General features: G+C 53.4%; 1 protein-coding gene across 1 annotated transcript in view; it reads right to left on the reverse strand.

Annotated features, from left to right (window-relative positions):
* Positions 1 to 24,327, reverse strand: part of SCUBE3 (signal peptide, CUB domain and EGF like domain containing 3) — a 69,701-nt gene that overhangs the window by 4,719 nt on the left and 40,655 nt on the right. The window contains exons 5-25 of the mRNA XM_027604083.2: positions 18,943 to 19,065; positions 17,230 to 17,355; positions 14,571 to 14,705; positions 14,096 to 14,221; positions 13,803 to 13,919; positions 11,621 to 11,668; positions 9,150 to 9,266; positions 7,356 to 7,478; positions 6,762 to 6,878; positions 6,146 to 6,271; positions 5,739 to 5,855; positions 5,499 to 5,603; positions 5,091 to 5,207; positions 4,614 to 4,772; positions 4,158 to 4,373; positions 3,602 to 3,763; positions 3,230 to 3,397; positions 2,552 to 2,713; positions 1,926 to 2,123; positions 1,281 to 1,433; positions 1,068 to 1,147 (exon numbers count right to left, since the gene is read on the reverse strand). Of these exons, the coding sequence (XP_027459884.2) occupies positions 1,068 to 1,147; positions 1,281 to 1,433; positions 1,926 to 2,123; positions 2,552 to 2,713; positions 3,230 to 3,397; positions 3,602 to 3,763; positions 4,158 to 4,373; positions 4,614 to 4,772; positions 5,091 to 5,207; positions 5,499 to 5,603; positions 5,739 to 5,855; positions 6,146 to 6,271; positions 6,762 to 6,878; positions 7,356 to 7,478; positions 9,150 to 9,266; positions 11,621 to 11,668; positions 13,803 to 13,919; positions 14,096 to 14,221; positions 14,571 to 14,705; positions 17,230 to 17,355; positions 18,943 to 19,065 (2,795 nt within the window). The remainder of the gene's footprint in view (positions 1 to 1,067; positions 1,148 to 1,280; positions 1,434 to 1,925; positions 2,124 to 2,551; positions 2,714 to 3,229; positions 3,398 to 3,601; positions 3,764 to 4,157; positions 4,374 to 4,613; positions 4,773 to 5,090; positions 5,208 to 5,498; positions 5,604 to 5,738; positions 5,856 to 6,145; positions 6,272 to 6,761; positions 6,879 to 7,355; positions 7,479 to 9,149; positions 9,267 to 11,620; positions 11,669 to 13,802; positions 13,920 to 14,095; positions 14,222 to 14,570; positions 14,706 to 17,229; positions 17,356 to 18,942; positions 19,066 to 24,327) is intronic.

Consider the following 24,327-nt stretch of genomic DNA (forward strand, 5'->3'; position numbering starts at 1 on the left):
CCCTTGACTTTCTTACTCTGCTGAGCTCTCCTGGCTTCAGGGTTCTCAAACATGCCACACAACTCCCATGCTTCTCAGCTTAAAATGCTCCTTTCCTGATCTTCTAATGGGTAGCCCTTTACCTCATTCAGGTCTCTTCTCAGAGGCCTTTCCTGACCATTCTGTCTGAAACAGCAACATGGTGTGTGGAGAGCCTACTAGGTGCCAGGCACTGTGCACTGAGACTCAGGTCTTCTGGCTTCTAGGCTAGTATTCTTCCTATGGCATCAGTAGATTTTTAAAATAAGAGGCGGGGCTTCTGGCCCCTCATCCCCATTACTTTATGCATTGGAGTTCCAGAGCACATCTGAAATAAGGGTTCAGATGCTTTAAAACATGTTCAAAAAGCACTGCTGAAATGATTTTCTTTGTAGTCTGCAAGTTCTAGGAGATTTTTGTCATTGTGTCTCTTATTTTGATGATAATGCAAAAATGATTTTAGGAACCATAAAGATAAAATTTGTTCTTGCATTGATAATTTATGAAGGATAATACTGTTGCTAGGACTGTAGCTTCCCAAGTAAGATTTTCTCAAACAGATCCACAGACCCTGGGGGGTCTAGTTCATTCTTTAACGTTGGTAACATTTCTTTTCCTTTAAAACAGGTTGTGCTGAATTAACTCTGAGAAACACTGTGCTAGATCTGCTCCTTTTCTGTGGGAACTGAGAAGGGAGGCAGGGAAGGGAGGGTAAGATGCAGAAGCATCTTTCTGTACCTCATTTCCCCCCGATTTCTTGGTACAAGCCGTAGGGGACATTTCATCTCATCTTCTCTTCCTCTTCCCCCACAGTGGAAGGTACTGTGAAGGACCCTGCAGTCAGATGGGCTTGGACGTACTGGGCAAGTTCTGTAACTCTGTGCCTTAGTCTTTTTATGTGTAAAGTGGGAATGATGAAAGTACCTATTTCATAGAGCTCTTGTGTATATCAAATGAGGATATTCCTGTAAGCCCCCAGCCTACTGCCTGCACATTGTAACATGCTCATTAAATGCTGGCTGTTCTTATTGCTGTGCTTGTTCACTTGCCTTTAAAATCTCCTGGTGGTTTTCAGACGCATAGAGCCGGCCATCTCGAACAATGTCTTCTACTAGTTGCTCATAGTCCTCTGCAAAATCAACCAACGGGAGCAGTTTACGAGTGGAAACTTTTCCTGCTCCCCCTGCTCCCCCTGCTCCCTCCTAAGACTCATGAGCCTCGCCTTTCTCACCCACCTCCCTGGCATTCCTGCCCTTGCTCACCATCATAGGTAACATAGGGGATCTGGAAGCCACGAGCGCTGTTGGCCTCGCTTGTCTTAAAGTTGATCCAAAGCTTCCTGGAGCGGGCCGTGAAAGCAATGGGCCGCTCGTAGGTCTGGCAGGTCTCATAGGTAGTGATGGAGGATGGGGAGGCTGGGAGGGCAAGCAGCAGGTCAGGAGAGCAGCAGGGCAGGCTACCCAAGCCCTCGTGGAGGAGGGCCGTGGGGGCAAGGAGTCATGCTGACAGAGGCTCTCCCCCGTGCATGTACCTCCCCCGCCCCCAGCATACACATATCCTCTCCCCCTGCCCTCCGCTTGTTCCACAACTCCTCTTTGATGTCCAGGCACTCACAAGAGTGTAAGAAATTTGACATTTAAATGAATGGAACAGCAAAAATGCTAGAACAGGAAAGTGACATGTGTTAACACTATTGGAGTTCTAATCCCAATGCTGGCTTTCTTAACTCTGCTCTCCACCAAACAAAGAGCATTCATTGCTGTTTTCCTTTGTTAGCCTCTCTCCTCCCAAGGCCTCCCTTCTCACTGCCCCAGTTCTTCCTGTACCCATCTTCTCTCTCTCTCTCTCTCTCTCTCTCCCTCCCAACCAGATTTGCCCTTCCCTGGCCCAGCTCTGCAGCCACCCACAGTTCTTTCTCATGACGAGGACGTCCCCACACTCATCCTCTGATGGCAGGAAGATCTCGGGTACCACGATAAGGATCTTGCGCTTGGGTGGGGGGTTGATGTTCCAGATGCACTCCACGCCAGCTGGGTAGTTGCCTGGGTAGTTGGGGGACTCGATGTAGCCAGTGAACTCACCCAGCTCCCCACCACACTGGCGATCTGTATGCAAACCCAGGTGCAAGAAAGAGAGCAAGAAAGAGAAGGGAAGTCAATGGGGAAATGGGTTAGGGATATTGAAGCGTTTTGAAGTGGAAATCAGACACATGTAGATAGCCGCCTTCCTGGTTCATCATCTCTTCTCCAAGTTCTGGGTCCACCTTCCTTCCCGCCCTTTTAGTACCTTCTCATCTCACTTCACCTCTCTGTCTCCCCATTACCTGTGTCCAGGGAGAGAGTGCCATGGGGCCCAGCCCAGCAACGGTCCTGGGATTGAGTGGGTTGGGAGAGGTGGAGGGTGGGACTTTCGTGCCCACCCACTCCTTAGCCTTGCTCCCTGTGGGTTTACTTATCCCACCCCCAACCTCTTCTCATGGCCATTTTTCCCAGGCCTCTCTACCCCCTTTTCCACTGCCTGGCCTGCCACATACTCTTGCACTGGGCCACGCTGGTGGAGCCATCAAAGTCAGTGCTTGTGTTTCCTGGGCAGCGGGTGCAGAAGTTCTGACGGAAGTCGGGCTGATAGGAGCCCATGGCACAGCGGATACAGCGATGGATGCTGGTGTTGTAGTAGTGACCAGGGGAGCACTGGACTGCAGGCAAGGGGGAAAGGTAGGAGTTAAGATGGCAGGCAAGTGGGAGTTCTGGGGCATGGGATGAGCAGGACATATTCATCGTGGAGAAGCAGGGGACTGAAGACACCCAGGTTCCTTCCAAAGTCCTAGCCTTTCCTAGTCATGCCAGAATTTAAGCCTAGGGAAAAACAAACTTGACAGACTGGCCGGCTACTGCGCCAATCCTTTTCTTTCAGGCACCGAGCATCGTGCCAAACCTATAGAAACTTATTTGTAGTATTGAGGGGAATGTGCTACCCATTCTCCAAAGCAGAGGAGTAAATGAGACTGTTATTTACTCCCTAATTCCTGGACTTGGGACTGGTGAGGGTCAGGATGCGTCCTCTGAGCAGGATGGTATGGTTGGTCAGGCAGCTGGGCCTTTCCCAGTCTGGGGAAGATGGTGGGGCAACATACTTAGGTTTACTCTGAGGACTTGGAGAGTTTTTGGAAGTAGTTCAAACTGGGGAGTCTCCGAGTGAGTAGCCCATTCACCTTTGGTGTCACAGTCTTGGAAGGAGATGGCCCCCTCATGCTTGGTGGTGAGGCCCCCACCACATGGGAAGCACAAGGTCCGTCCTGCTTCAGGTTGGTAGGTGCCCCGTGGACATGGCTGGCAGGGCTTGAACCCGTCTACAGAGTATTGGCCAGGTGAGCACTGACCTGCAATGAATCAAGGGCCCAATTCTGATGGGGATGGTCCTGGTCATCCCCACGGGATTACCCAGTCTCAGGGACAGAGGCACACAAACAGGATGTTGACGAGGAGAGTGGTCTGGAGCCTGGACCTGCCCTTGGGAAATCCCATGCCCGTGGGCATCCCAGTGCCCACCCTACCCCACTCTGTATTGTTTGTTCCCCTGGCACCTGCACATGTGGTGATGTTGGTGGCTCCGAGAGGCCCGTGGGCATCACTCCCAGGGCAAAGGTCGCAGGAGAGCTGCCCTTCTCTCTCCTGGAAGGTGCCCGCTGGGCATGGCACACACTGCTCCATCTGGCCGTGGTAATACGTTCCCTGCGGGCAGCTGACTGAGGGAGAGTCGGCCGTGCTAGCCACCCACCCCCCCACCCCCCCACCCCGCCTATTTCCCACCACCCAGGCCTGGGATTCCCGTTCCCGCCCCCCCCCCCCCCCCCCCCCCCGCCCCACCACAGATTCAAGGAGAATCTCTTTGTCTGGGAGGGGACAGAATCCTGCTTGGGAAGACCAGGGGCCAAAGCCACGTACAGGAGGGTTGGTGGCCCCTCTAGACATGATATCCCTCTAGATTTCAGCCTGGGACCAGGGAGAGGAGGACGGTAGGCAGGAGGGTCTTGGCTGCCTCACAATTTGAGGTACAACTGAGGCCGTCAAGTGTCCTGCTCTGAGTCAGGCCCAAGTTGGGCCGTCCCCACTCCCCTGTTCCCCAGCAAGCTCCCTTACCACACTTAGCCCCAGCGCGGTGCTGCCCAGGCCTACAGGTCTCCACCAGCTCTGCTCGCTCCCCAGCTCCTGGGCCCGGCTTGTGGGCCAGTTCATAATCAAGGCCTGCCAGGCGCAGCAGGAAGCGGTCCTGGTTGATGGACTTTCTAAGCATCTTCAGGGACCCTTTCAGCCGCCGTTCCATTCGCTGTCGGAGGCAGGGGAGTCCACAGGTAGCTGGTGGTAGATGATGGTATGAGTCAGGGAAGGAAGAGAAAGTGGCTATGAGCAGGAGGGCAGGGAGCAAAGCTAGGAGCTAGGAGGGGCATAGTAAGAGACTGGCTCCTGAGTTTGGTGTTAGGCAGGGTCTGCCCTTAGTACAGGCGTTGCCCCTTCCTTTTGCTGCTGAGACCTGCAGTTTCCCCACCTCTGACCCCTCGCTTTCCACCCTCCTCCCAGCAGTGCCCCCAGTCCCACCTGTGGTTTCTTCGGCTCTGACCTCTGCCTCCAGTTCCAGGGTGAGCCGAGTGACCTCCTTGCCTGGAGGGGTCCGGGCCCGCCGGCCCTTGCCCTTCCGAGAGGAGTCACACTTGAGGTGGATGAAGGTGACCTGGCAGTCAGAGCAGGGGGCACCACCTGGGGGAGAGGCCTTGTCAACCCCAGGGGCAGAGAAAGTTCTTGCTCCCAGCTCTCACTGTTCCACCCCAAGCCAGCCAGACCTCACCAGATCTCCGCAACTATCTCAGTTCGCTTTTAATGTAGGATCCCAATTATTTGGTGGGGGGATATCCCAGGACTTCCTTGGGCCCTGTGCCTGCAAGAGCCTCTGCCCCTGCTCTGTCCAGAGTTCAGGATGCCAGTGGGTTTTTGGAGATCTCGCTAAGCAGAGGAGCGGAGCGGTGGGAAGCGTGTGGTGGTCAGACAACCCAGTGGGGTGGGGGCCCCGGTCCAGACCTTGCCCCAGGATCCTGCTGGCCTCCTCCATTTTGCCTTTGTTTCGTAGGTGCAGGCGGCACTTGGCATCCTTGATCTTGAAGGAGGCCCGCTGTTTAACCGACAGCACTGCAGCCTCTAGAGGGATGGTAGAAGCTCAGCACAGCCTGGGGGCCCCGTGGGGGTGGGAACTGCTGTGGAGGGTATCGAGAAGCTGGGCAATAAGCCAGGGGCTTGGCTGGAGAAGGATTATGAAAGCCAGGGGAGTCAGATGTTAGGGGCAGAGGGAGCAAGGCAGAAGGGCTGAAGAATGACAGAGCAAGGAAGGGGATCCAAGGATAAAGTAAGGCCAGAAGAAGCAATAAAGAGAAATAGGGGTTACTAAGCAAGAGAGTAAGGTGGGAACAAGGCCTCTGGGCTGGTGCTCACCATGGCAGTGGTTGGAGTTTGTGCTGTTCCCGGTGTGGCCAGCTCGGGCTGGAGTGGCCCTGGGGCTGGGGGTGCCACAGCTCACCGTGAAGCCATTCTCAGACTCTGAGAGAAGGGGGCTGTCACAGCTCTGACCCGTCCCAACACCCACGGGGTGGAGTAATGCAGGGGAAGCAGAAGAGCTCCCTGCACAGGTGGCCTTTCCGCCCTGCCAGCCCTACAGCAACCGCCTCTGTGTACCTGGTGAAAACCGGGCCCGGGAGGGGCAGGTCAGGGCACAGGTGTCCTTCTTGCCAGATCGGTTGCAGCTGAGCATGGCTTTCGAGGCACCAGGACTGCTTTGACATTTTACCGGCTCTAGGAAGGGGAGAGAGACCCGAGGAGGAGAGGGCCTTACTCCCCCACCCTCCTCCGCCGTTCGCTCATTTGGAGGAAGAGACTTAGCTACCTGCAGAACTGTGACTGTAAACCGAGACCGATGAGGGGATTCTTTACCAGAACTTTCATGTCTCTAACTCAAATGACTACATTCTGCTCCCCTAGTACTTCACAGCTTCCTCAGTGTGGAAGGACCCCACTTCCAGGACCCCAATTTCCACCCCCCAAAAGTGCAGTGCCGGCTCTGGCCAGCAGAGGGTGCTGCCCACCTGTGCAATCTTTGCCGTTCCAGTGCAGCCGGCCCTGGCCGGCGGGGCAGGTACACTGGTAGCTGCCCGGAGTGTTGATGCAGCCAAATCGGCAACCTCCGCGGTTGATGCTGCACTCATCCACATCTGGGGGAAGGAGTAGGGAGACACCAACAACGGTGGGGGCAGAGTAGGAGCCACGTTGTGGGCAGTGAGTGAGGCTTTGTTTAGTGTCCCAGGCACTCCGAGACTTGACTACCGGCTTGAGAAAACTCAAGCCTGGGACCTCCCTCCCTTATCTCTGCCCCCAGCCAAAGAACCGACTGAAAAGGGGCCTGGCTGACAAGGTTTTTAAAGCCTTCCACTCCTTCCTGCCACTGGGGCTGTAATTTGGAAGTTGCGGATGGGAGTCAAGAGGCAGCGATGGAATGGGAGATAGAAATTATGCAAGCAGAATGCTGTTCCCCGCTCTCATCTCCTAGTTGTCTTAATATCTCCCAGGTCATCATGACGGATGCAGACATGGCACATGCACCTGGGGACTGACTGCCCATAGCCACAAGCCAACTCAGGAACTTGTTCAGGGTGTGAAGGAGAGAGGGGCCAGGAGGCGGAGGGTCTGAATTTGCTGGCTTACCCCCACAGTGGGTGACACCATACAGCAGGTAGCCATGATGGCAGAGGCACTGGAAACTTCCTGGTGTGTTGACACATATGTGGTCACAGGTTCGATCAAAAGAACACTCGTCTATATCTGGAAGAACAGGGATGCAAGCCACTGAATCTGTCTTGGGGCACTTGACCCTGGGACCCCGTGCTTAGGTGAAGGACCCACATGAGGGGCCTTGACCCTCCCTCATGGCCCAGCCCTAGGATCAATGATTTGGCAGTGCCTACCCATCCCCTGTGCCCCCTCCACTTGTAGTCTTTAGAGTCAGGAACTGTGAGATGTGGTGCCCATGGATCAGGACCACCATATGTGGTTAGGCAGGTCAGGTCCTGCCAAGGATTTGAATTAGGGAGAAATCCATCCCTCCTCCTTGCCAAGAGCAAGGTAGAGCTGATCTATCAAGAGGAAGGGGTACGTTTGCTAATTTCAGCATGACACTGCCTATGGAGACTCTCCGCAGTGTCCACTGACTTTCTCAGACTCTGGCCCTCTGGCCTCCCTGGAGCTCTCCCACCCCTAGTACCTCTCCCAAGACTTTCCCCTTGACCCACATCTGCTCACCCTGGCAGTTCCTCTCATTGATGAGAAGCTTATAGCCCTTCTTGCAGCTGCATTCAAAGCTGCCCACTGTGTTGCGGCAAATGTGGTCACAGCCCCCATTGTTCAAGCGGCACTCATCTATGTCTGGGGAAGCAGGACAAAGTAGAGAGAACCAAAGGTGATACCAAAGCCTGGGAACAACAAATAAGGAGATGACCTCCCTCCCTCCCTCACAGAGAGAGAAAATCAAGCAGAGCCCTGGGCCTGCTGTTCTGACTCCTCTCTCACTCTCTAGTCTCTGTTTCTTCCCTGTTCATGGGATCCGTGGTCATTAGGAACACCTTTCCTGGGACTGAGCCCTGTTAGAAAGGGACAGATGGGAAGCAGAGTCAGGCCCTCAGGGAATTGCCTAGAGTAGGAAGTAGGTAGGCATTTGAACCAGGGGGCTAGTTTCTGTCCTTCATTCTGTGGTGATGGTCGTTCCCCAAAAGGCTGGTGGATAAGGTTTATCCCATGCTGTCCCCTGCCCCTGCCTGGCCTAAGAGCCCTAGGCGATGGTGTGGGGGGTGGCAGAGAGAGGTGAAGATTCAAAGGGGCAGCCCTTCAGAGAGGAGGAGCTAGGAGAGAGCCAGGCACCAGGACCTCCAGGGGAGCCAGTGAGGCTGGGTAGCTGCTGGGGGAGGGGTGGGGGCCAGGCAGGGGGCTGGACTGGGAGAGGTCTGGAGAGGCTCAGGCCTGAGGCGGCTTTCAGCACTAGGAAGGGAAGGGGGGCCCGTGAGCAGCTTCCTTCCTGAGGTCAAGTTCCCCAAGCTGGTGGCAGACAGGACCCAGGCTACTCACCCCTACTTGGGGGAGGGGACAGAGAGGGCAGTCTTCCACTTCACTCTTAGCATACCTGTCAACAGTCCTTCCCAGCAGGAAACCTCTCAACTCTGGCTGTCTGACCTGCTGCCCCAGCCCTCCCTGTCTCCCCATCCTCTCTGCCAGCTGTTGGGCCGAAAGACACAAAGGAGGAGCTCAGTCCTCTTTCCAGGCCTCCTTGTGACCAGGGGACACAGACCTGATGAATCATTATTTCAGTATGGCTACCCTCCCTTTTTCCTCCCCCACTCCACCCTTCTCCCAGACCTGGCTTATTAAAAGGAAGGGAAATAGGATGGACAATATGGGAAATTATACCATAATAATAGTTAACACAAGACACTTACCATCTGTCAGGTACTGTTCTAAGTACTTTTTATATGATTTATATATAACTGATCTAATCCTTAGGACAAGCACCATTATTGTAGTGGAACTGAGGCACAGACGCTAAGGAACTTGCCCAGGATCGCAGAGCTGGGATCTGAACCCAGGTAGCCAGGCTCCAGCATCAGTGCTCCCAACTGCCACCAACTTCTCCCTCTGACCAGTGTAGCCTTTCCACTTGGAAAGGTCTGGGGAATGTGGGTTAAGAAGGTTATGGAACACATCTGTGACCTTGTACACACACAGTCAGGGCTCAAATATCCTCCTAGAGCCAGGGACAAATGAGAATGGCATGTTCATTAAGCAAGAGGGTTAGGGACCTGTAGGGGGATAGGAATGAGAGTAAGGAAAACAATGTAAGGTTAGGGCACTAAGGGGCTGGCCAGACTTTCGTGCCCCTTGAACTGAGGTGGGAAAGACAGACAAGAGACGAGCCTTAGCCATGCCCTTGGTTCTTTCTTATCAGGACAGCCTCCGGGGGTTGAGGAGCTCCCATAATAGGTACTGTATCTCTGGTCCCAACCTCGGCCCCTTACCCCGATGCTCTTGTCCTCTGAGAGCCCTTACCTTTGCAGGTCTTCCTGTCTGGCTGCAGCATGAAGCCCACGGGGCAGCTGCAGTGGACGCCCGTGGCTGCATCGTGGCACTTACTGTCACAGCCCCCGTTGTTGACCGCACAGGTCTCTGTTTAGGAGGGAGGCATGAGGATGGTAATTGGGTTACTGGCTTGGAGGAATCCCAAACTCGAAGGGAGTAGAGAGTGCAGAGGCGCGAGGGAAGGCCTCAGCTGCCTCCCTGTGCTTTCGAAGGAGCATTCAGTGGAGGCTCCCAGCCCCCATCCCCTCACAAGTGCAGCCAAGCAGTCCACTTCCCTGCCCCCTACTTGATTGAAACAAGGTGGACAGCAGTGAGGCAGGTACAAGCCAGAGCTGTCAGGCAGGAATGCGCTGAGGGGGTGGAGGAGGTGGAGCGGGGAGGGTGCAGGGAGGGATGGGAGCTAAGGAAGGGTGGTTCTCAGCCTCCAGGGAACAAGAAGGGACAGATAGGAGTCTCCTCCTTTTTCCGCCCACTGTCTCTCTGGTGTCAGGGTGGGATAGTCTTGGGAAGAGTGAGCCTAGTGATCCCTAAGACAGCTGAGGGATGGCCACCAATTCATCTTCCCTTTCCTCCTTGCTCAGCTGTCTTAAAAAAAGATCCCAGTTCCAGGCCTGACTGCTCATCCTCAGAGGAGAGGCACATACTTGGTCATTTCCCAGCCCCTTCCCAGCTACCTCCAACTCCTCCCAAGCCCTCCTTTTAGTTCCAGATGGAGATAAGCTGGCTGTTCTGTTGTTTTCCTTTCCTAATGGAGAGAGACTGGCTAGGTAGGAGATGGGGGGGCGGGGGAAGGAGAAGAATCCAGAGGATCAGGCAGGGTGTAAGAAGGTAGATGGGAGCCAGAGAACCTCAAAGCTAAGTCTCTTCTCTTGCCCCTTCTTGACTGGTAAGTTCTCTCTTTGCTGAGGGGGTCACAATAGGGGGAGTATGGATGGGTCACTCTCCCTATTGTCTGAATTCAGAGCAGGACATAAACAAGTTTCAACTGCAGCTCAGGAGAGTCAGGTAAGCCCAGGGGAAAACCATCAGTTCAAATAGTGCAAGGCCCTGACCCAGGGACTCTGGAGGAGGCATGGGCCATCCTCTGGGGGGCCTAGAGTTCTCCCACTGGAGAGACAAAATCCCAAGCCCTCTCCTAGGGAAGAAAGGAGAGTGGTTCTCTGAATCAAGGGAACTGAATGAGAAAAGCAGCCGAGAATACTATCATCTTCTTTCATCTTTGACTGCTAAAACCCAGGCCCAACCCTTGTTACTAAGGAGACCACCAAGGCAAGGGTTCTAGAAGAAGCCCAATGCCGCCTGTGGGTCCCCAGTCATGTCCTGGTTGCTCAAATGCCCAGGTCTGGGAGCAGCCACAGTGGGATCTCCTATGTGCCACTGCCCCCCTAGTCTCCTGTGATTCCCCAAGACCATGGGAGGAACTGGAAGGGAACCTTGAATTCAGGCTCCAAGCCTAGCCATTCCCTCCAAGAGTGCTTTTAGTATAAGAAAAGGTCCCCCAAGGCCTGGAGCAGGGGGAGAGGAACAGAGGTCCTGCGCCAGGACCAGGTAGGTTCGGAGGGACCCAGGGTGGGGAGCAGCGGAGCTGGTACGACGTCCATCCAGTTCAGACCAGGATGCCGGGCTTAGCTGCCCTCCCGTGCAGGGCAGCGTTTCACCAGGCCAGGGTTGGGGCGGCAGGATGGCAGAGCCTCAACCCTTTGTTCTTCGGGTTGCGGTATTAAGCCACAGTTTGATCTGTGCTTGTTCTGTGCTGGGCACTTAGATGCTCCGCACACACCGTCTCAGTGTTCCCAGCAACCCTAAGGGAGAACTCTGTCTCCCTGTCTACAGAAGAGTAAACAGAGGCTCAGAGAAGAAAGTAGCTTGCTGGGGGTTGTACAGGTAGAAAGAGGCAGAGGCAGGATTCAAACTCAGGTCGGTCTGAATTCAGATGTCACGCTGGTACCCGTTCCGGTGGGGCAGGATGGTGAGTGACGCCGCTGTGAGCTGGTGTGGGCAAGAACCCAAGGACACGGCCCCACGGAGGGGATGGCCTCGAACTCTACCCCACCCCTGTCTCAGCCACCTAACAGGCACAACGGGTGAGCTGGAGCTGCTGGGTCTTTTGCTGTGTAGAAGGCAGAGAGAGGGAGGGGGCAGATGGTGGGGAAAGGGTGAGGTGTTAGAGGGTGGGGGAGGGAGAGGCGAGGAAGGAAGGAGAGGAGAGGGACAGGAACGAAAAAGACAAAACCAACACGAAGGCTCCTGGGCCAGCTCTTGGGGACTCGGGTGTCCTGTCACCCAGTGGGCCCAATACCCAAGCTGCAGGGGAGCCCTGCTGGTAGGCTGGAGTCCAGTCAGGCTGGGCCCAGTGGGCATGCGGTTAGTGGGAGCCCCAGCGAGTTAGCCCTTCCCCTAGCAAGCCAGTGAGAGCAAGCGGAGAGAGCAGACATATTTACCATTAGAAACGGCCTGAGGGGGGATGTGCTGCTCTAGCCGCCTTTCCCCTGTTTGACATTGTAAAAAAGCTGTTTAGATGCTGGGCAGCAGCCACTGTGGCCCACTGGGCCCCAGTTCCCCCCCTTCCCTCCTCCACCCCTGTAGCCCCAAACCACTAGCCCCAAGTGATGAGCCCTGAGACTCCTACACTTAGCTCCCCAGCCTTGTCCTGCCCGGTGTCCTCAAAGAAGCCAGGCTCCCACCAGATGACTGATGGAAAACAGAGTCCCAGGGAGGGGCCGTCATGGGCCCGGTACCACACAGCATGCCAAAGGCAGAGCTGGGATGCAATCTCAAATCTTACACGCTGCCAAGCCCCAAAGGGTGCCCACCCTTTTGGCTAAACTATACTGCCCTCTCTGTCTCCCCACTAAATTTGAATGTCCTGGCGGCCCCGAACAATGACGTTTCCTCCTACCAGGGCTGGGGAGAAAAATGTGATTAGGGCAAGGCAAACTAAGTTCTAATGGAGAAGAGGGAGAGGAACTCGGGACGAATATAACTGTGAACCCTAGAGCTGCCTCATTTGCTCTCTTCTGCCTCGCCTGGCCATGGTCCAGAAGACAGAATGGGTCTCGCATTAGAGAAGAGCTCAAGCTTACTAGGGGTATTTCAAAAGCAGCCATGCCCAGGACTATGTGAACAGAAGGCACCAGAGAGGGACCTGGCCCCACATTCATGGGTCTGAGCTCTGTCCTGATATGTGCAGCTTTTCTTTAACGCATGCAGTTTCTCTTGGGGGACTCTGGGGATGTGTGAGTGTGTCCAGGGGATGGTGGGAGGTTTAGGAAGCAGAAGAATTCGACTTACGAGGAAAAAGATGAAAGGAGCTGGAAGAAACCCAGCCAGGAGAAGGCGACATGAAGACCTAAAAGTGGCCCAGGGTCTTTAAAGGGTTAGTTTCAGAGGGAAACGTGTAGCGGGAGAGAGTTTAATTAAAGAAGTTTAGAGCCGTGTGTGTGAGTCTCTGGAACAGGTACTCAGAGGACACCTTTAAGGGCACCATTTGCTCCCCTGTTCCTGTGTCTGGGGGTTAGGGCAATGCTGTCTGCAGAGACGGGCGGGGTCTCTGGAGAGAGATGGGGAGAGTCTGGTTCTTAAGCCGAATGTCAAGTCTCTGATGAATACACAGAGCGACTGTGTTCATGCTTCCTCGTCCTCTGCATGGTGTAGCGCATGAGATGACCGGCGTCCGTAAATACACAGAACAAGCTCGCCCCTGCCTGGCTCCCTCCAGACACAGCCTTTCCTCCCTGCCCAAACCCTTCCCTTTCATTTCCCACTTCTCCAGGGGCACGCCTTGTCCCATCGTCTTTCTCAGCACTCTGTGAGCACATAGTAATTGGCCTTCACAAAAGTCCTAAAGACAGAAGGGGTGAGGAATTAAACTTCAGGAATCAAGGAATTAAACCCAGCTATGGTACCTGACGGTATGTGAGGTAAGGCCTAGGAATCCAGGAAAAGGGATCCAGGTGTTAAGAAGGACCCAACCGGGGTGAGAGGGATGGAAGGCTGGAGCTGGTGGGGCAGTGGAGGGCTGCAGGCAGAGGTGTGGAGGAGAGGGGAGGGGGTGCGGGTGCAGGGGAGGGGAGCGGGCAGGGGTACACAGGACGGAGAGGAAGAAGAAACCTGGAGCCAGGAAACCCCATTTGTCAGTTCAGGGCTGGTTGTTCCAGGAAGGGGCGCTGTGTCCCCCCCCCCCCAGTTCCAGAGCAGGGACGGTGGGCTGTGACAGCTCCCATCTTACCGCACGAGTCCCCCGGGGCCTCGGGGCAGGCTCCGTCAGCCACGTGGCCCCAGCTCTCCTCCCCCTCTCAAGCACAGCCTTGGTCAACAAGCACCTCTGCTAATCATTCCCACTTTGGCAACACTTTATCCTGCATAAAGAGGACGGCGAGGGGCCCTCCGGGGGCGGGGCAGGAGAATGAGTGGCCCGGGAGGAGAAGAGGGTGAGGCCTGCAAGCTCTCAGGGTTGTCCCTCACTAGCCCTGGCCTTGTCGTCTGGCTCGTCAGTACACTCACCGGCCATTCTGCGCCCAGCACCAGGGCCCCAGGTGCTCCCCCTCGCCCCTGGTTCTCCAAGGCCCTGACCTCCACCCCCTCCCCATCCCAGGCGGACTCGCGTTCACGGGCCTCACCCACCGATGCATGTCTTCCCGTCGGTATGGAGCACGAACTTGACATGGCAGCCGCACCGGGGACCCTGCTCTGTGTCATCGCACGTGTGCTGGCAGCCGCCATTACCGTAGTTGCACGTCACTGTGCAGAGAGGGCGGGAGGCCTGTCAGCTTGCTGCTCCCTGGGCCCCAGCGTCCTCCACAGCACGGAGACTGGCCCTCTGCTCTGGTTGCCTCTCCCACGCTCCCTTTTCCTCCCACGTCTTGCTGCCCAGTGTCGGTGCGCTTCTCCCTCACTGCCATCCCCAGTTCTCTCACGTTTACAGTCCCGTTGGTTCTTGGTGAGCTCGAAGCCAGGGCGGCATTCACAGGCAATACCCCCTTTGGGTGTCTCCCGGCAAATGTGAGCACAACCGTGGTTCTTGTTCATGCAATTCATTCCTTCTAAAAGGGAAGAGGAGGGAGGTGAGTGCTCTGTATGCCTGGATGCCTAGAGGAAGAGGAACTAGGGGGGCAGTGGGGCCTAGGAGATTGAGAGAATCCACTGAGGCTGCCCCATAGTAACCTCAATCCCACACTGATCCCAACCCCAAATGAATTCCCCCAGATTTTGCTCCAACACAGTGTCTGTCCATGGAGCCCTTAAGCATGTGACTGGGTTGAGGGACAAGAGAGGAAGGAGCTGGTGGAGTTGAGAACAGAGGGTGAGACCCAGGGGGTTTTGAGGGAAAACTCCACAGGTGGAGAGCAGCCTGGGAGTGCAGGGCTGGGCCCTCCCGGCTCGTGCGCTGACCTTCTGGCCGCTGGATGCAGGTGTGCTGGTTGTCGCTGAGGAAGAAGCCGTCCCGGCAGTGGCACTCATAGCTGCCCATCATGTTGACACAGCTCTGCTGACAGCCACCATTGCCCTCGGCACACTCGTCCACATCTGTGTAGGACGGGTGGTTGGTGCGGCCATGGGGTGCAGGCCGGGGTCCAGAGTATGCCCTGAGACTTCAGCACGCCCTCCCCACCCCAATGCAGCACCCAGCCTCAGGCCAGAAAGTTCTCGCTCACTCATCAGCTAATGTTCCACTGCTCTGGAAGAGGCCGCCCTAAGAGGGCAGAGCTGGGGAGCTAAGCCAGTGGAAAGGGCACAGTGGCACCTGCCTGTCTCAAGCGAAGACTTGCCTCCCCTTCCCTCACTTGTTGGAATTGGGTGTGAGAGCAGAAGGAATCAGGAAGGGAGCCAGGGCAAGAGGGAAGAGAGATGACGATAAGGATGGGGATTGGTCAGGGAGAGGAGCTGGGGCAGTGGTTACAGCCAGGGAATGCAACAACTTGGAGCTGGCTCCAAGTGCAGGGAGAGCTGTGGCCATGGCGCTAGGTCTGAGGGGCGACGTGGGTAAAGGCAGCAAGCCTCAACTCCTTGCAGGGCAGGGACCATTTCTGTGGACAGGCCACGGCCCCATCCTTCCTACCCTCCCCCCATGCCTGGGCTTGCTGCCATAGTCCTTAGCCTTTCTCCTATTTTGGTTTAACAAAACAGTCTGGTAGCTTGGTGGGGAGGGGTAGGAGGAGAGCTGCCAGGCCACACCCTAATTACCACCCCAAATCGCCACCCCCAGGTCCCAGAGCCAAGCTCATTCTGGGGCTCCCACTTCAATGCCTTGGTCCTGTCTCTGTGCTACCTACTGCCCTCCCAAGTCCCTAGCCCTTCTCGGTTCTCCTTGGCCCGGCAGGCATCCAGGAGTCTCCAAACAGAGCAGCTGGGATTTGAGCTCCTGAAGCCCTCATCTGCCTCTCTCTTCCCATCCTCTCTGCTGAGCCCCGAGACCCTGTCCTTTCCCCCTTCTGGCCAAGGGCAGAGGGGCATGGATCCAGCAGGCTCCTGCCTGAGAGAGGTACCCGTTGTAAAGCCAAGGAGATGCACTTTCCTTTTCCTTATACCTGTCCCCTCCCCTTCTCTCACTGCACCCGACTTCTTCCCATCCTTGTCTGTCCTTTGTTGCCCCATCCTACAGTCCATCCTTCTATTTGCTCCCTTCTAGTGCAACCTTGTGACTTTGCTACTCTTTAGCCAAGTTCCTTCCTCCAATTCTCAGTGGGGAAACTGAGGCCCAGGGCATGGAGGACTTAGGGTTCCCCTAAAAGCCAAAGGTTTTTACAACAAAGAGTTGAGACTTTGAACCCCATCCCTAAGGGTAGGGTTAGGTAGACCTTTGCTCCCCCTGCCTCTTCCCATACCTATTCATTCCCTTGCCCTCTGGTTGGTTCTCCCCAAAATGCAGGGAAACAAGACTTGGTGAGAATCAGGGGCTTCAAAAGGTCAAAGGCAGCCAAAGAACTCAGAAGCTGATGTTTCCCATCCTGCAGGAAACTCACTGTCCTGGTCAAAGTGTCACAGCTTCTCCTTCTGAAGGAGTCCTCAAAGAGGCCCTCACAGGTGACTGGGCAGAAGAGAAGTGAGGTCCTTCCCTGGTAGAAGAGGTGGCCGGGGCTGGGGGGAAGGGCCCAGCATGGCTCAGGCTTACCTGATTAGAAATATTCAACTTAGTGAGAATTAGTTTACCTCCCTTAGAAGGCCTGGGTTGGGAAGAGAAACCTATAAGCCTGGTCCAAAGATGGGATGTGACTGGGTCTAGAGGCAGCCCTGCAGGAAGGAGGCTCTCCTAGACTAAGGGAGCCTCAGATAATTCATCGGTTTGGTCAGGTGGAGAAGCAGCCTAGCTGCTCTTCTGGGCATCATTCCTCTTCTTTTCATTTCCTGCTCTTCTAGTCTTCCAGTCTCCTGCTTTTATTTTGACACCAGAGAGGAAGAATTTGGAAAGGACCCCTGGCTTCACATTTCAAATCCTTTTCTGCTATGGGCTTCAGTGTTTCTACTTGGGGAAGAATCTGACACGGTCCCAGTAATTTTCCAAAATGATAAGAGACCAAAGTTGAGTGGAGTTGCCTAGAGATTCTCCTATCTCTGACCCAGCTCCTGGGTCAAAGATCAGGTCAGATTGAGGCCTGAGAAGTGAGGAGAGGGAGAGCCTGGAGATTGCAGGACAAGCTGGAAGAAAACCAATCTTTAAGGGTCAGAGGCTCCCCAGGACCCAGGGGAGCACCACCACCATCACCACCATCATCATCATCAAACATTCCTCCCATTTATTGAAGTGTAGAGCCAAATTACCTTCCCACCATGCTCTGCTCCCTATGGCTACACCTACTATTGTCATCTTCTGGCCCTTGCCCTGGGAGCACTTTCTAGCAGCATCTCCTCTGATGTTTTTCATCCAGCAGCAGGGTTATTTCATCCTCAGTGCCCAGTCTCAAAGGGGAGGCTGACCTTATTCTCTATTTTGTGAGAATGCAGCTTTTCGATCACCTTCCTCTCCTTGCCCGGGAAGTGGGAAATGCTGGAAACGCCTCCTTCCCCACAAGACAGCCCCTCTGCCCACACCTCCTCTCCCTCCTTTGCTTACCCAGACAGTTGTGTCCGTCATGTGCCAGGTGGAATCCATCATAGCAGGTGCATCGGTAATTGCCAGGGATGTTGACACAGTCGTGCACACAACCTGCATTATCTTCTCGTTCGCACTCATCCACATCTGTGGGCAAAGAGGATCTGAGGCAGCTGGCCCACCAGCATGCCCCCCACTGTCTACCCCTGGGCTCGGCCCTGTGGTGGTTTAAATATGTATATATGTGTATATATATGTATCTTCTCTGTGTATGTATGTTTACATAGTTACTTTCATAGCCTACAAACCATTTTGCATTTTACTATTTTTTTTAAAGATTTTATTTATTTATTTGACAGAGAGGGAGGCAGCGAGAGAGGGAACACAAGCAGGGGGAGCGGGAGAGGGAGAAGCAGGCTTCCCACCGAGCAGGGAGGTCGATGCGATGCGGGGCTCGATCCCAGGACCCTGGGATCATGACCTGAGCCGAAGGCAGACGCTTAATGACTGAGCCACCCAGGCGCCCCGCATTTTGTTATTTTCATCTAAACTTAAGTCATAGGGGCTCCTGGGTGGCTCAGCTGGTTAAGTGTCAGACTCTTGATTTTGGCTCAGGTCATGATCTCAGGTTGTGAAATCGAGCCTCGCATCAGGCTCCACGCTGAGCATGCAGCCTGCTTAGGATTCTCTCTCTCCCTCTCACTCTGCCCCTCCCCCGCCCCTCTCTAAAAGTAAGTAAGTAAATAGATAGATAGATAGATAGATAAAATATGGGGCACCTGGGTAGCTCAGTCGTTAAGCGTCTGCCTTCAGCTCAGGTCATGATCCCAGGGTCCTGGGATCGAACCCCACATCGGGCTCCCTGCTCCACAGGAAGCCTGCTTCTCCCTCTCCCACTCCCCCTGCTTGTGTTCCTGCTCTCACTATCTCTCTCTGTCAAATAAATAAATAAATCTAAAACATAAAATAAAAATAAGTTTAAGTCATAAACATTTTCATACGTCTCCACCCAGTCTTTCTAATTACCGCTGTACATAGTTGCAGAATATTCCATTGTGTTGCTATATCATAACTTATTCATCCTTTATTGTCAGATTCCTTCCATTTATTTTACTATCATAAATAATGCATAAAGAACATCTTCTCCTGGATATTATTCTGTTTCTTTGAATTTCCCTTGAATAAGTCCCTAAGAATAAAATTTCTGGGTCAAAGGGTATAAATACCTTTTAAAAGTCCTGCTAGGTATGTCAAAATCACTTTTCAGTCTATAATGTCACCAAAACTTAATGAGTGTACCTTGTCCACTTAAGTCTTACCAACACTGAAGGTCATACATTGAAAATAACATCTAAGCATGCTTTAATTTGCACTGCTTTAATTATGAGAGGGGAAGAATGTGTTTGTTTACGGTATGAATTTCCCCTGGGGTAAACTGTCTGTTCTCATCCTATGTGGGAATGGTAGAAGGGCCTAAAGATGGAGGTTCCAATGTCAGGGCACCTCAGGCCTTAGTCCCATGATTCTGACGCCCCACCCAGCCAAGCTGGGAGGCTGTGAACTATTCGCACCAGAGCCTCATCTAGGCTCTATGGTGCCGTCCCGGGGGAAAAAATAGCCACCCCTCCCAACCCCCTCCCCGAGCCCACAGGGATTTCAGGCCTTACTGTCATGTGCAGTGTGGCTGAGGGCAGTGGCACTGATTCCCCCTCTCGGGCACCCTCCCAGCCTCACCTTTGCAGTGTTTACCATCCCCTGTGTAGCCAGACTTGCAGATGCACTTGTAGGACCGTGGGGTGTTCTGGCAGATCGCATCGATGTGGCAGTTGTCAGTCCCCTCCACACATTCATCCACATCTGGCAGGGGCAGAGGGGGCATGTGAGACCTTCTGTCAGTGCATTCCAAAGGGTGTCTTGAAGGTGGTTCCCCAAGGGCAAAATCCCCTCTCCTCTAAAATAGAGATAGTGACCCCTCCGAGAGCAGGTGCTCTTCCAACACCCTTCTGATTTCAGAGTGGGTCGACTCTGTAATTTCAGGAATTCAAAAAGCACCCCCACTGTCCTCAGAAATACTTAATCCATAATGACAGCTAAAATTCCATCATTTGAAACACTCCTCTTTGATTTAAAAACAAACAAAAACCCTTGGACTGAGTAACACACTTACCTTGATTAGAAATATTCAACTTAGTGTGAATTAGTTTACCTCTCTTAGCAGGCTTCAGGCGGGGGGGGGGGAGGCATGGGAACAGTGGCCTCTGGGAAAGTGGCAGGGTCCAGTGGCCCTCAGTAATGGAAGGAGGAAGAAAGGGAGAAGATGGGGCACCCGAGAAATCCTCATCTGTCTCAGTTCTGCTTGAGACCAGGCCTGCTCCCACTTGCCTACCATGGCACCAAGAATCTTTAGAGGAAAGAAGTTCCATCCTGGAAGATTTCCCTCGGCCCCTGTGCTGTCAACAGCAGAGGGACCAGGACCCGGCAGGGGCTGGTACCAGCAACCTGAAGTCTGATCAGTGGGGCACTTGTGGCTCTCCAGCTAACTCCAGCTTGTCCAACCCGCCACCCTGAACTCTCCCATCTAACTCAAGGTGCTCCTCTCCCTCCTGGCTCTCACTCTGACACGAGGTACTCCTCAGAGAGCTATGCTAAAGGAAGAGGCCACCCAAGATCTAGCAAAAAAGAGGATGGTTCTGAAAGGACAGAGCAAAGAAAACTATTTATCATCTTTGGGCAAAAGATTCCAACTTCTGGGGCAACATTATGGTGTGCATAAAGCAGAGCTAAAATATGGCAACATGTTGCATTCAGTTGAAAATGTTTTACAGGGTGTATTTGTGAAAGGTACTATTGCTGAAGCCTGTGGAGGCCCCGAGGTGACTTGGCCCAGCCAGAAGGAGAGACAAGTAACACGAGGCAGGGTGTAGTTGAGCGCTACAGAGACATTAGACATAAGGTGAGAGGGTCCTCAACCCTGGCTACACATCATCAGAGTTAACTCCCCTAGGAGATGCCCAGCGCCATCCCCAGTGGTCTGGTCAATGAGCCCACAGTATTTTTCGAAAACTTCCCAGGTGAGTCTAACATGCAGCCAGGCTTGAGAATCTCTGTGAAAAGGAAGATCAGAGGAGGAAGAGACTACTTCTAGCTGTGAACTGGGGAACCCAAGTGTGGCGGTAGCCACCTGCAAATAAAGAAATGGGATTTGCAATCAAGACAGTGGACTGTAAAAAAAAAAAAAAAGAGTGGACTATAGTGTTGCCTGGCTTTTGTTAAAATGCAGATTCTCAGGCCCTATCGCCAAGCTACAGAATCCAAATCCTTAAGGTGCTTGATACATATTTTTACAGAATGTGAATGAACAAGTGGACCAGTAATCACTCCAATTTATAGATACCCAGGAGTCCTAGCTTGAAACAGTTAATTGTCCTCTGCTTTCATGTTTCAAGAAGTACTTTGGGGGCGCCTGGGTGGCTCAGTTGGTTAAGCGACTGCCTTCGGCTCAGGTCATGATCCTGGAGTCCTGGGATCGAGTCCCGCATCGGGCTCCCTGCTCTGCGGGAAGCCTGCTTCTCCCTCGGCTTGTGTTCCCTCTCTTGCTGTCTCTCTCTCTCTGTCAAATAAATAAATAAAATCTAAAAAAATTTTAAAAGAAAAAAAAAAAAAAGAAGTACTCTGGGGGCAGGACTGAGGCTTCCTGGGATGAAGAAGAGAATTGAAATTTGGAAGAGTGCCCCCAAACATCCGGCCTCAAATCTTCTGGACTTCCATTCGGCTCTGCACTCTACCTTCCAACTGTCTTGGACTCCTCTGCAGCAGTCCGCCACGCCCGGTCATTCCAACTGCTGTAACTCACACTTACTCTCCACCTCCCTCAGGCTCAGTGGTCATGGTGTCTCTGCCTGCTGGCCCACCCTGGGAACTCATCCCCACATGAAAGAACAGAGAAGAGGGGCATGAACACTAGTGGAGGGCAAGAAGGGTAGTGGAGAGTAGACAGTAGGAGGCTGCGTGGAGTATCAGTAGGTCCAATGAAGAAATGTACTCTCATTAAAAGAGCCTAAGCTCTGAAACCGGTCAGTCCCAGATTCAAATCCAGCTCTACCTCTCTAGGGAAGCTTTTCCGATTCTCTTTTATTTCTTCCTCTTTAAAATGGGGATAATACCTCCCCGTGAGAGTCTGTGAACAGTTGATAAGATCATCTGTGTAAAGTTCCTAATAAAATATCTGGGAAATAGTATGGACGCTGGTTCAGACAACAGATGCTCTAGGACTGTGCTGTCTATGATGGTAGCCATGAAGCACATATGGCTATTTAAATTAATTTAAAATTCAGTCGCTCAGTTGCCCTAGGCCAAGTGCTCAATGGCCATATGTGGCTAATGGCCACCACCAACGGATAGCACTTCCAGTATCACAGGAAGTTCTATTGGAGCACCGCTCTGAGTTAATAAGGGATACGCCTAGGCCTGGGTAGACCAAAATACTTCCTGAGCCGTGGGATTCAAGTTGACTTTTGGAGACTGGATCAGCATTTGACCGTCAGAAGAAGAAAGAGGAAATTTCAAGTGTGGTTAAACACATGAAGAAGGACAAGGCACTCAGAGATCCAAGTCCTGTTCTCTGTCCCCACATTTATACACGCCCTTGTGAGTCTTCGAGGCTGGCCTGGGACACTGGACAATCCCCGTGACTAACGATCATTCTGTCCATCCTGCTTTGAGCCCTCTTCTGTCTCTCACCATCTCTTCCCCCGCAGCGAGCCGGACAATTTAGAAATCCACTGGGAAGCCCTTCCTCTAGGTCCATCTCAGAGGGACATGCCTGTCTCCGAATCATTGGGTGATTCGCTGGAGTCTGCACCGGGCCATCTGGGCTCTCAGTTCTTTGCTTTGCCTCCAGTTCAGTGCTCACTAGGACCAGAGTGCCCCTGATGCTGATGGCAGCAAACCCAGGCTTCCCGGCAGAGCCCGTAGACCCTTCCAGCAGCTGGGCTCTTCCCAGCATCCTACCCACTCCCTCATCACCCTGCTCATGGTGCTTATCCCTCTCCAGCCAAGAGTCTCTGCCCTGGAAGACTTTTATCTCTTACCTCCTCCCTCTACAACGTCTAAGTGTTCTGCCCTTGTCCAAGCATTCACATACATCTCATTCTTCACATTTGAGATGCAGTTCTCTTTTCTCTAGCCACACTGTTCCCGGCTTCCCCGATCTGGTTCAAAATTGTCTTCCCCAAAGCTCTTCCTGCTAAGCCCCATTCGTAAAGGGTTCCTGATCCCAGGGGACTCAGCCTGCCTCCGCTCACTTGCTGCCATTGCTGAATCCTTCTGCTAATGCTGTCAAGCCCTCTTGTGTGGCATGTATCAGCTTCCCTCACTTGGCTAGTCACTCATTGAGGACAGGACCTTTCAACCATTTGATTGGAATCTTTTGAAGCAGTTCAGGCCTAAAGCAGAGCTCTGAGGGGCGCCTGGGTGGCTCAGTCGTTTGGGCGCCTGACTCTTGGTTTCGGCTCAGGTGATCTCAGGGTCGTGAGATTGAGCCCTGGGCCTGCTTGAGATTCTCTCTCTCCCTCTTCCTCTGCCCCTTCCCCCTCTAAAAACAAATAAACAAAACAGAGCTCTGAAATAGGGCCCCCCATTATATCCAGTGTCTCCTCCTTTTGCGAGTTCATTCTTTCAGAGCTCCCTTCCACCACATCTGCCCACACACGATTTGTCCATGCAGGGATCCCTTCGATACCCATAGGCACAGTCTCATCATAGCTCTGAGGGAGCAAGTATTTACTACTGGCCTGACAAACAAGTTGATGCTAGTTGGACATGGATTGGTCTAGACCGGTGGTTCTCAACCCTGGTTGCACACTGGGATTCCCTGGGGGCCTTTTAAAAAATGTGGTTGTCTAGGCACTCTCCTACACCAGCTGCATCAGGATCTCTAGCTGCATCACAGGCTGGGCTGGGCTGCTATCTTCCTTTCCCATCTCAGATAATATGAATAGACCATTTGCCCGAGCTGGGAAGACACTGGGGGCAGCAAGATGACAGAGTGTTTGAGAAAAGGGATTCTGGAGTGATGCTGTGTCAGTGTAAACGCCAGCCCCACCCGTGTCTGTGTGGTCCTGGGCCAGCTTCTGAACTTACCTGTTCCCTGCTCTGTAACTGCATCTCAGAATAATAGCACCTCCTCATGGGGCTGCCGCGTGCATCAAATGAGTTAATACTTGTCAAGTATTTAGCACTGCAGTGCAGGCATATAGTAAGTGCTGAGAGAGGTCTGCTATTTTTGTTCCTTCTCTCCAACTTTCTCCCCAGTATTGTTTCTGAACCCCCTTTCTGCTCCTCCTTCCTCTTACCAAAGCCCCATTTCAGGCCTCGTGTGGGGCCATGCAGCACCAGGAGAGCATGTGATGGTACAGGGAATGTTGGGGAGACACATCCCTGAAGGTACCTTCTCCACTGCCTTCTCTGCCCATGCTCGGAACTGCCCAAAGAGGAGGGTGAAGTGGGTGACAGGCCAGTTGGGAACCAAAAAGCAGCCCTCCACGATCCCTTGTGAGGGCTCTCCTTATGTGCCTTTACCCCCACCCCAGGTGCAGGGCTGGATCGAAAGCTGAATTGGGGGACAGTGGCAGCTGCAGAGATACCCCAGATGAGTCAAGACTTCCTTGCCTCACCCTACCCTGGCATGAATGCATGGGTCTGTAACTGCAGCAGCTTTCCCAGTGCCATCTGACATTTCTGCTGGATTTGCTTCCGTGCCTAGCAGAGCCCTCCATAAACTCTGCTCAAGGTAGGGAGGGAGGGTGGGATGTGGGGGTGGTGTTTGGAGGGTGAGAGGGCAGACCGGACCAGAAAGGGTGGATTGTTTGACCATGGGTAGTCCTAAGATTCCCTTCTGAGGATGGGCAAGTATACCCCAAAAGGGAAGCAGGAGGACCCCAAAGGAAACACTTCCATCTACTTCAATGTTTTGCCCAGATCCAGCTCAGGAGTAACAACAAATGGAAATGAGCAGAATGCAGGCTGCAGATAAGCAGACACCCCTAGGGACAGTCCACCCCACCCACTTTTACATTACCACAGTAGTTACCCTACCACTCACAGCAGCAGATTTGCTGG

The sequence above is a fragment of the Zalophus californianus genome, chromosome 7 (genome assembly GCF_009762305.2).
Source record: "Zalophus californianus isolate mZalCal1 chromosome 7, mZalCal1.pri.v2, whole genome shotgun sequence".
Lineage (NCBI taxonomy): Eukaryota > Metazoa > Chordata > Mammalia > Carnivora > Otariidae > Zalophus > Zalophus californianus.